Raw genomic sequence first — 11453 nt, forward strand, 5'->3', positions numbered from 1 at the left:
CGATCGAGACTGCACTGTCTAAATTGGTGTCTCTGTGTGTATATGTGTTTGTGTGTGTACCTGTGTTTGTGTGTGTATGTGTGTGTGTTTGTGTGTGTGTGTATGTGCTCCTTCAACTTAATCCCGAAAATGGACACGAATTTGGACTCTTTCCGTGCCTTGTATCACTGTGCGTCTGTAATCCCACCATGTTTAGGTTTTTGTACAGCTCTCTCCGTGCTCTGTATCACTGTGTGTCTGTATTCCCACCATGTTCAGGTTTTTGTACAGCTCTCTCCGTGCTCTTTATTACTGTGTGTCTGCATTCCCACCATGTTCAGGTTTTTGTACAGCTCTCTCCGTGCTCTGTATCACCGTGCTCTGCGCCGACTCAGTGCACAGTAATACACAGCGGGGTCGCTCAGTTGTAGTTTGGAGATATCTAATCGGCTGATTTTCTCGGCAGAATCGATTGAAGCCGAAATTCTACCCCCGGCAGCGTTTTCTTTATTGTCCTCTCCTGAAGTGTGCCTCTGAAGCAGATATTCCGGAGCCTCTCCGGGGGACTGACGGTACCAGTGTACTGTGTACTGACAGAATCCTAAGTATTCACATCTTAAAGTAACGGTGTCACCGGCAGGAGAGGTTTGTAGAGGCGGATCCCGGGAAATTACGGAACTGGAATCTGGGGGATAAAAAAATGAACATTGTCATTTTCTTTAGCTTCTGTTTGTCCAGGTGAATTTAGTCGGGTGAATAGCTCTGCTTTTTGCAGTAATTTTATATGCTGTAAGCCTGTTTGAACCGTGTTCACTGTTATTAAAATATGGCCAAAGGGGAATGAGATGGTATTTTAGTGTACATGGCGAAACCTTGCGATCGGGACTGCACTATCTAAATTCGTGTTGGGAGCAGATTCCATAGCAACTTTCAAACGGGTAATGGGTCTGTGCTGGAAATGTAAATACAAATATAGAGCTATGAAGAAAATTCATGGGCAGTGGGAAAAATTGGATTGCACTTTTAAAGGGTCAGCACCTACGCGACGGGCCGAATGTCGACCTTCCGTGCTGGATAATTCTATGAATTATCTTACATTCCCGTTTCTATTTTCCTTGGTGAGAAAAAAACCCGAGGGAACATATTACGATCAGCGAGGCAACCAGTTTCGAAAAAAAGTCATGTTTGTTGCAGAGGAACACAGCTGTGTGGCATCAATGCGCACAGCAAGATCCAACACAAACTGATGGGAATCATCAGACCCAACTGGGCCAAATCGAGAGTGAGTATCAGTGGTCAAAGGTCAATCATTTATTGCGGTTGAAAACGGCTCGGGAATTTCTATCTGCGTTTTGTTCTATTTTTCTATGATCTCTCAATAGGGCCCAATTTTCTCCAGTTCAGCTCAATTTCAAATATGTACAATTAATTTCATTTTGTTTCTTTAATTTGACATTCCCTTTATTTCACATTTTCTTTGTTCTGTTTGCGCTTTTTGCAATCATGGGAACTTGCCCCAAAGTCTCTCAGTTGTCGGTTGGATTCAGTCTGTTCAGTTTCCGCAGTGGTTTGACTGTTACTCACTGGAAACTGCCTCTTCCGATTCTCTGACAATTTCAATTCTTTCCGCCTATTGACTGATTCTCTCCCGAGTTCACTGAGTGGAGTTTTCTCTCAATTTTACATAAAAGAGGAAGAAGAATGCGGAAGAGGAATGGGACATTCGACCTGTGTATATAATCAATTCCAGCCGAACCCCACCAGAAATCTAATTGACCATTTCCACCCAGCTCCTTGTATCGGTCTGTTCCGTTCTCCCTCCTGTATTTTCAAGTGTTGCAATAAATATATCAATGCTAACTCCAACCATTCCCTGTGGCAGCAAGTTCCACATTCTGACTTGGTTTTGTTAAAATTTATTGGTCTTAATATTTTTATTTGTTCTTTTAATAACTGTCATACGTTGATGACCATTGATTTGGACTCAGCCACAAATAAACAATTTCTCCACACTAAAACCGTTCATTATTTAAAAGGTTTCTATAAATTTTCCCAGTGGTTCCCCTTTATCCAGAAAAAAGAGGCCCAGCCTGTTCAAACTTCCCAGAGAGATGTAGATTTCTTTTCTCAGGACTGGAAGAAATCAAAGTAGAGAATTGAATAGAAGCAGGAGGTGCCAGAACACCTTTCAAACCTGCTCCAACATTAAGTAATATTGTGGCTGATTTCCAACCTCAACGTCACATTCCCGCACTCTCCCCATACCCCCTGATTCTTTTAGTATCCAAAAGTCTATCGAATATTGTCTTGAGTGCACACAGATTATGAACACCCACCGCTCTCTGAGTTACGGAATGCCACAGATTCACAACAATGGTTCTACTGAAGATATTTTCTCCTTCTCAGTTCCAATGGATGACCCTTTATTCTGAAGCTGTAACCCCGAGTTCTATACTCCTCAGTCTGGGAAAACTCCGATCTAATAGCTGCTCTGTCAAGCCCCTGAAGAATATTATATGTTTTTTCGAGATCACCTTTCATTCTCCTAAATTCTGGGGAATATAGGCCCAGACTACTCAATCACGTCACAGTGGACAATCCCTTCATCTCAGGAATCAGCCTCATGAACCTTGTTGCACTTCTTCCAAAGCAGATTGATCTCTCTTTTGTAAGGAGACCAAAGCTTTACTCAGCATTTCAAACTGGATCCCATTTCAGTTCTTCCTTTCATAAACCTCACCCATCACGGGATCGGATTGCATTTTGAAAGGCGCCCGGAAATTATCCAATCCTTCTCTCCCTTTCGATGAGCTATTTCTTGCTGGTTCTCAATGAACATGCCCCCAGTGTATAATTGTTCCATTACGTCCCTGTTCCCCTTTATAAGATTAATGCATCGTCCTCACTCTCTCACTGCACTGTGTTGTTTCAATTCACAGTAATCAGGGATACAGATAAATTGCAGCAATCACATCTCTCAAACATTTACATTCAATATAGAGAAGTGTCGGCAGTTCTAAACTTTCACATTTCGGTCTGAGGGCGGAAAAGGAGCAAATAGATTGGTTCTATGAAGACAATTGAAAGAAATGGCGGGGACAATGTCACTAATTTCAGTCATTGATTGTCCAATAATAAAATTCCACCTGGACCCACATCAGGATCTCTTATATCTGAAATCCCTTGTGTCACTCCCCTGTTTTTCTCCCGGGTGAGTTATTGAACGAGCCGCTGCAGGTATCCGAACTGGCCGCAGTTGTGTTGAGTTTATTCACCCGGTACCTCATTCACATTGCGCGGCTCGGACTGCAATCTGCTGCCCAGGAGAGAGCTCTGTGACCTCGCTCCCGGTCTCTAAGGGACAGACAGAGTTTCCTCGGTCACAGTTAACACTGGATGTGGAGTCCGGATTGTCAGCAATCTGCGCTCATTAAAAGCGATTCAGAGTGTGAGAGTCCGTGATGTTGATGTCCCACATGTTCCCGTTAAACCGATAATGCCCCAGATTCCGTCAACTCTCACATCCCCCCAAACTCCACTGATATCAATAATAAATTGGCTGGGAACATTACCCGGGACAGGCTGTAAACCGGCGGGGTATGGAGTTACTTACCGGCTGTGACAGTCACCACCGTCCCAGAGCCATCCGCATATTTATAACCTACCACAGCGACACCGCTCACAGTCTCCCCGGTACAACAACCACCGACACATCAACCTGGCGGGAAATCATCACCAGACAGTAGAAACTGCCCAATTATTCAGCAGATTTAAATAAATAAACAATATTCAATGTCCCAAAGTCTCTGTCGGTTCAAACTGTTCTATGTGAGGCCCTGAGTTCTGAGCGACTGGCCCCGTGAACGAGGTGGTCACTTCATATAAACCGAGAAAACTACCAAAGGAAGATAACTGAATGGTGGCAAGTACAATGAAATGTAACCAGGTTAAGGCGAAAATTACATCAAGCCGACAATTCACTATCCGGGCCGGAGAATTTATATTCTGATCGTGAAGAGGTATTTGCTCAGGTCTCTCCCACTGTGACTTCCCCATCCATTCGCACGGTGTTACATGTCAGCATAAAATCCCCCGGATACTTGGTGGGGACATTAGTTAAACAGCGGGGTCTGCGGTTCGCGATTCGCGCTGTTCGTCCAGGATCACATCTGGTATTAGGGGATTGTAACTGGGATCAGTCATTCACAATTCCTATTCACTGACACCAATCCCGGGAAAGGCACCACCATCCGCACACACTCGGCATTTATAAAACTCAAAACGTTAACGGTAATAATCCAATCTCATTATAAATTAGACTGTGGGGCAGACGGTGTGACGCGGAACTGTGGGGGTTTAACTGCAGATTAACTCCGCTTTTTCATTTGTTTCTGTGATAATCGGCAGTGAAAGTTTTTGTATCGCGGGAAGCCGAAGCCCTTCACTGTGTGTGTCATACTGAGCTTTACAGTAATAGATGGCGGTGTCTTCAACTCTCACATCTCGAATTTCCAGCGAAAATGCCTTTTCTGGTTTATTCACCGACACAACAAATCTCCCCCCGCTGGAGATCCGCTCCCACTCTGTCCCGGTCTGGGTTTGTCTGAAGAAATCCCCGGCCGTCAAAGCATAAGCAAAGAATCCGTCATAGAAAACACAGCTGATGGTGAGAGACTGACACTCCTTCCTGGTCACCGCTGCCGGGGTCTGTACCATTGACTGACTGAAGGAGCCTGGAAATTAAACAGAGAGTTTAATAGACCATCAGAGCCGAAACACAGAGCGGGGTTAAACCCTGGACAGTGTATGTAAATGGCATGGACTCGGGCAGCTTTATATTCAATCCACACAATATCGGTTTGTTTGATCGGCACTCACAAGGTAAACAGACACACAGGGTGAAAACAAGGAGGATTCCCATCGATCTGCTGCCTAGAGTTGAGGGTTTATATGACGGGTAGCTGGAGACTGCAGCCCTGGACTGCACTGGGAGACCGGACCTCAGAGCTGGACTGAAACACTTGAGCGAATCGAGTTGATTTGCACAGGGCAGTTCCGCTGAGATCATTGATTTGCCGCACTGTCCCCGGGTCGCTGTCTAAGTGTTGTGTGAATAAGAGACAGGTTTATAAAAGGAGGCTGCAATTTTCTAACTCTACATTTGGATTGTGATACGGATGCGAAAGCCCCTCCCACAATGCTCTGCTGTACAGGAGTGGGGGACGAGAGCTTTTCTTTCTGCCAGTTTTACTGCCGCCTTCCTTTCCCCACAGGAATGAACTGGGAGGTCGGTGCATGTGTTTGTATTGGGTGGTGTTTGTTAAAGGTGGAATGTGGGCCCAGGACACCAGGAGAATCCCCCCGCCTCGCTCTTATTCCAGTATTCCGGAGATTGTTTAACATCTCCCTGAACGGCGCCTCAGACCCGGCATCTTCCCGGACCCAGCAACTGGGGACAAGTTACAGTATGAAGTAGTCCAGTGACATTACCAATATCCTGGCAGATGTACCACAACATGCACAAAGACGAAGTAGCAGCTGGTTAGATCAGCTGGCTCGGTGACTAGCTTTGGTTCGGAATAATACCAATCGCATGGTATTCGCGTTCTGGTTGAGGTTGACTTGGATCCTTCTTGCTCCTGCGATTAGATGGCAAAGGTAAACCACGACAAAGTTACCAAGAAAACAGCTCAAAGCGACACAACTGCAGAAAATGAGCCAAGGACCTGCTCTCGCCCAGAGCACACGGGTCAGAATACAAAGAACAAACTCTCCCTGTCATTTAACCAAATGCTTCCTGCACCACTCCTCCGGTGGGTTACATGTAAAATGATGTTTCATTTCAGACATGTTTGATTTCCAGGTTGGGAATATTCAGAACTTCCCTTTGCAGTAACACAGAATGAAACGGCGCTCGGCAGGGCAATAGGCTGTGTTCTTGCGGCTTTCTTTAAAGATCACAGCTATTAGCTTCTGTTCTGAAATCTGTTTATGATGTAAAATTATCTCTTACCCAGCGACAGCAAGACTCGATGAAATAAATCCAGTGACAAGGCCGAGGTCAAAGGCTTCACAAAACTGATAGCAGAGTTCGGGAAAATGCTGCTCAACATTGAAGGCAGGGGCGGAAAGGCCATTAAAGGACGAAAGGGAAATTAATAACGACAGTAAGTCACACAAACATGGCCGATGATTTGACCTGCAGTGGCTAAAGTCACCAGCCTTTCCGCACGTCCGCCCAATTCCTGTCAGCTTTTTCAACGTGCTAAAATGTTGCTTTGAGAATAATAATGTGTATATCACTGTTAAGATAAACAAATAAATACGTACTGCCAATAAACTTATTTAATACAGATAGGGATGTGACCTAGGATGGCATTAACTAAGACATGGCCTGGTGTAATATAAATAGAGACAGAGTCTAGTTCAGTATTATGAAACTAGGCATGGAGTAAAGCAACTAGAAATGTGTCTAGTGTAATGTAAACAGGAGCTTGATTTGGAGGAGTAATGACAAAGATAGGGCCTACTGAAATATAAACAGGGCCAAGGGTAATGTGATAATAATTCAGACAAGCCTCCCGATAATATGAACAAAGACATGGCCTAATGTAATGTGCATATAGTATTTTAGTATAATGTGAGTGCAGTCGTAGTGCAGTATCAGCAAAGGCGTGGCCTAGTGTAATGTCAACTCAATTATGTTTTAATGCAGTATACCATAGAAATAGACCAGTGTAATGTAAACCGAGACAGAGTCTCATACAGTTGTAATTCAAGCAGGGTCTAGCGTAATGCAGACAGAGACACGTCTATTGCCGCAATAAATTAGATAGGGTCTCAGGTACCATAAACAGAGACACAGGTTATTGTAATATAAAGAGTGACACGGTCTCGTGTAATACTAAGAGAGGATGTTTGCCTAACACTAACGGAGATGACCTATTGCGATAATAACTGAGATATGGCCTAGGGCAACATAGACAAAGATGCATTCTATTGCTAATAACTGAAAAAAGGGACTTATGCAATATAAAGTGAGATGTGGCCTAGTGTAGTTCGACTGAAACAGTGCCTGGTGTGACATAAACATAAGCATTAAAATTATTGTAGTCAGAAGTAACAAAAATATAAGTGGAGGCACATCTAATGCAATAATAGCTAAGACATCATCTCGTGTGACAGTCCAGCGCAGTAATAAATGAGGCAAACTCTGGTATAATATAAACAGAGGGATAATACAGAGCACTAATAAATGAGTCTTGCTTAATTCTTGAATAACTGTGTACAACCACGCACTGAGCTCATGCATTGAGATGGCCGTCACTCAACTGTGCAACAAAGTTGCTCAGATTCCTATACCATGAGTTTATTTGTTTTATTTTAACTTGCTGGTTTTTATTGTTAACTGTGTGTTAATTTTTGCCTGTGTTCCCCATTGTTTCTTCCAGCATCATCCCCTTTTTCCTTATTAAAATCCCCAGGTTTCTCCAATTCGCAAGCCTCCTGGTGTCAATGAGGATTCTAGAGAGTGTGTGTTCGCCCAAGAACTTCAGTCAGTGTTAGTATCTCTTGTCCATTTGTATTACACAGAGCAGTGATGATCTTTTTACTGCAGTTCGCTGTACAAGGGTCATTCCATTCAGAGATTAGTAATTATCAACTGTTACCTTTCCGTGCTTTTATATTTATAAATACATATCCGCATCAATATCCTTCTGCTGTTCTCTATTTATACCACTAGCTGTCCTCAAGCCTCAGCATTATACATCTCGCTCTGTTGATGTCTCTCCCTCCCGTTCAATGTACACAATCTCACCTTCACCTATGTCCCTCTGTCAGTGCTTCTCTGCATACTGAGTCTCACTTTTATCAACTCCCTCCGTATCACCCATCATTCTTAGTCTCAACTTTATATTCCTTTGTGTAGGTGTCTCAAAGCATACAGACAGGCACAGAGCTAATCTATAGACGAGGTATAATTCGCCTGTCACAGTTCAATGTTTCAAATTTTTAACTAATGAGATCAGACGGCACTGAAATTATTCACAATTGGGACCTCATTTGCTGATCTTCATAGGTAAATCTCTCAGGTCTTTAATCAATGAGGCCAGACAGGCACTGAGCCAATATACGACGGTTCTGGTGGAGGCGGCGGCGGAGGGAGAGGGTTTCAGTCACCGTCACCGGAATATTGTTCAGGTTTTAAATATTCGGTATAAAGTGTGGGGCTGATCCACTGTGAAGCAGGCAGCACTCGCGTGCACAGGGACAACGTTCAGATCTTCCTTTCAATCACTGCCATTGTACGATTCAATAATTTTAACCCACTGTCTCCTTTTCTGTTCCCTGTCTGGATTTGTAAACTCTGTTCATTTATATCATTTCTGCTTTTATTTATACTTCATTCTCATCTTCGGCCTCTTCTGTTCACAATCCACTGGGTCCCCCATTGCCAGGCGATGGAAATTCTGCGTCTATTCACTGACTTCGCTGGACGTTCTTCATTTGAGGAGTTGGGTTAGGGCAGTTGAGAGTAGCCATGGGATGCGAGGTGTCACCTAGAAATTCGGGTGTTGGGGAGTGTCCCATTGGCGAGGGGTTGGGGGGAGAGGGTCTAAAGGGTGGGGGGAGTGCCCTGGCCGGTCGGTGATGCGGGGGGACCCTGGTGGGTGTCGGTCTGTACATTAGCTACCCAAGAGCTAGAAGTGGCTTTACTGCTTCTAATTTTTTTCTGGATAACAACTGACGTAAGAGAGTCGGAACCATCCGAAGTCTGCAATGTAAATTGCATTTTCCGGTAGTTCCCAGTTCAGAGCAATTGCCCATGGGAAGTTTGCACATCCCAGGCAACTGTCTTGCAAACTTTGCCTGGGAACTTCCGGGCGGGGTGTTCCCCGGCGCATCTTTAGGGTATCCTACAGTTACACTGCCCTGGAGCTCGGCAGTCATGGCCCAACAGAATGTTGCGGGTTTTTGTTCTTCTTTAAGAAAGTTCCGCCTGAATCTTACACTGAAGCTGAATATTTGTCCTTGTTCTCGGTGTTCGGGCGCCCTCTGCTGAGCATTAACTGAGCCGCTCGTTGTGGGATTGTCATCGGGATCCGCTGTATCTGTGCCGCAGTGTGGGGCTTGTGGCATAGAAACACTAGGCTGCGTCGCAGATCAGAGCCTCAGCTCCGTTACCTTGATAGTTATGTTAAATGTAGAAATGAATTGGCCAACGATGTCTGTCTTCTTGTTTTCATTCTCACCGATCAGTTGATTCAGGAGCTGTGGATGTTGCCCGCGCTTCTGACGATCCCAGAACAAATGGTGGAAGAGATTTGTTTTGAATATGCTGATCACGTGGTGTTCCTGTCGTCTTCGGCATCATTTCAGCTTCGGCATCATTTCAGCAACCGACCCGACCACTGTGTCTGGATGGCTCCATCCTAAGTGGGTAAATGTCATCATTATCAGTGTCATCATCTCCAGTAACTTAATCATCAACAACATAATCTTACAATTAATAACACGTGGGCTACTGCAGTCAGGGGAAAACGGATTTTTTTCTGGGAAGTAAATATTTACTAAGAAGTGATATGATGACGAGGAGTCGTGTGATGCAGTTCCCCATGGTGCTCCGAGTCTGTAACTCAACAATCCGCCAAATCTTCTGTCAGGGCAGAAGTGCAGATCCCCGGCGCACTGTACGTCAAACTGGGAACACTGGAAAACAACTTTCCAAAACACAGGAAAAACAAGGAAGGTCAGGGCGAGAGAAACAAACGGAACTATGGGGGATGCGGCCATGGGCACTGTTGTCACTCATAAAATCTATCCATTATGAGCTGAATTCAAGGCTAATGCGCCCAACAGAAGTTATTTAATTCTGCCTGTCTGTAAGGGCTGGTTTACGTTTATAGTCATTTCAAATCTGGGGTAAACAGTCTCGCGACAGGAATTAGATAATTGTTGTATTATTCTATAGTTACTGATCGCTTCATAGTTGAAATCAGTTAAAACAAGGGGCTGAACCTGTCAGTGGGGAACAGAACAAATATGCATCCCATCCCAATGTGTTGGAGCTGAGCTGTTGATTAACACTGATCTAAACTCTACAATTATGGGTATTTAAGGAAACGTCACATTAATGGACATAAATATGAGATCAAACGCAATTTCTCCTCAAGTACTTTTAAGAAAGTGTCTGTCAGGAGATGGGAATCCACACGGCCTGATGCGCCGCCTGGTGGCCGGATTCAATGAAACTTATTTTCACTGATTTCACAAAACATTGTATTGGTACGAGTTGCCCCGAGGTCTTTCTCGCTGAGGGCCTCAGCAGACAGTAATACATGGGGTTGTCAGCGACCTGAAGAGTAAACAAGGTGAAAGCAGCTATATTCCTGGGTATTCTTGAATGACTGAAAAGCGACCTTTAATGCTCTTTTCATATGAATGTGCCTGAATTACGAAAGCTGACGACGCAAACTGGTTCTGATGGTGAAGCTGCAAAAAAATACTTCACAACGGAAGTTGAATAGATGCAATTCATGCTCATCGAGATTCCTTCCAGTTATTGGGCTTCTGTTGGCCACTGTCCGACTGAACCTCCAGAACTCCAGATCCAACAGAGGGCGCTGGTGAGAAGTGACTGAAGCATTCTGGGAGAAGTCATCGCAGCCACCGCGACTCAGGAGGGAATCGAGGAGGACCCACTGTCAAAGAACGGAATAGCCTCAAACATTACATTGTTGTAGTGTTTCCATCCCTCCCTCCACCTCAAACCTAAAAAAAAGAGAGAGAGAGTGAGAGGCATCACCTGCAGGAGTGCACCAGACCTGCGAGGGACACTCTTCTGAAAGTGGAATGTAAAGAAAAATCAGCTGATTGGTGAGTAATCCTAGGAGCAGACTCGGAGGGAGGAGCACCGGAGTGGTGAGTATAAATCTAGCTTACCTCAGGGATTCATGGCCTTGTCTCCAGGGAGGAGCACCAGAGCAGTGAGTATAAATCTAGCTTACCTCAGGGATTCATGGCCTTGTCTCCAGGGAACAGACTCAGAGGGAGGACCACCGGAGCGGTGACCTCGGGGTACAGAGTAACTGAAGCCAAAACTGAAAAAGTGACGTCACAGGAAAGCTGTGACCTGATTGGTTGGTAGGAAATATGCACCAAACTTGAAAAAAACACTGCAAAGCTAATTAATAAATTAATTATCTAAGTAGAGATTGCTTGGCAAGTGATGTGCTGTAGCTGTATGATGTGGGAGCTGGCAGATCCCATTGCAAGCCACAGTGACCACATCTGCAGGATTTTTTGGTTGCTGGAGGAATTGATGTGCTGCAGTCCGAGCTCTGGATGCTGTGGCACATCCAGGAGGGGGAGAGTTACCTGGATGTTTTGTATCAGGAGGCGGTCACACCCGGTAGATTAAGTATCTCAAGTCCGGTCAGTGGTCAGGGTCAGCAGCATGTGACTGCAAGTGA

The 11453-nt window shown here is 44.7% G+C and overlaps 1 protein-coding gene across 1 annotated transcript; it reads right to left on the minus strand.

Annotated features, from left to right (window-relative positions):
• Positions 1-350: 350 nt before the first annotated feature.
• Positions 351-4900, minus strand: LOC121270318 (immunoglobulin gamma-1 heavy chain-like). Its single transcript, XM_041175618.1, has 4 exons — positions 4858-4900; positions 4425-4712; positions 3593-3640; positions 351-664 (listed from the first exon to the last, which is right to left on the minus strand). Exons 1-4 carry the CDS (start codon positions 4898-4900, stop codon positions 351-353), a joined length of 693 nt encoding a protein of 230 aa, XP_041031552.1.
• Between the last annotated feature and the right edge of the window lie 6553 nt (positions 4901-11453).

Source organism: Carcharodon carcharias, chromosome 27 (genome assembly GCF_017639515.1).
Source record: "Carcharodon carcharias isolate sCarCar2 chromosome 27, sCarCar2.pri, whole genome shotgun sequence".
Classification (NCBI taxonomy): Eukaryota; Metazoa; Chordata; class Chondrichthyes; order Lamniformes; family Lamnidae; genus Carcharodon; species Carcharodon carcharias.

What these genes read in the sequence shown, in the direction of transcription:
- LOC121270318 (XM_041175618.1), bottom strand. Translation starts at nt 4,900, where the DNA reads ATGGGAATCCTCCTTGTTTTCACCCTGTGTGTCTGTTTACCTT. An exon ending in CCTGTGTGTCTGTTTACCTT is followed by an intron (nt 4,713 to 4,857) that starts GTGAGTGCCGAT and finishes TTTAATTTCCAG; the next exon opens with GCTCCTTCAGTCAGTCAATG. An exon ending in GGTGGTGACTGTCACAGCCG is followed by an intron (nt 665 to 3,592) that starts GTAAGTAACTCC and finishes TTTATCCCCCAG; the next exon opens with ATTCCAGTTCCGTAATTTCC.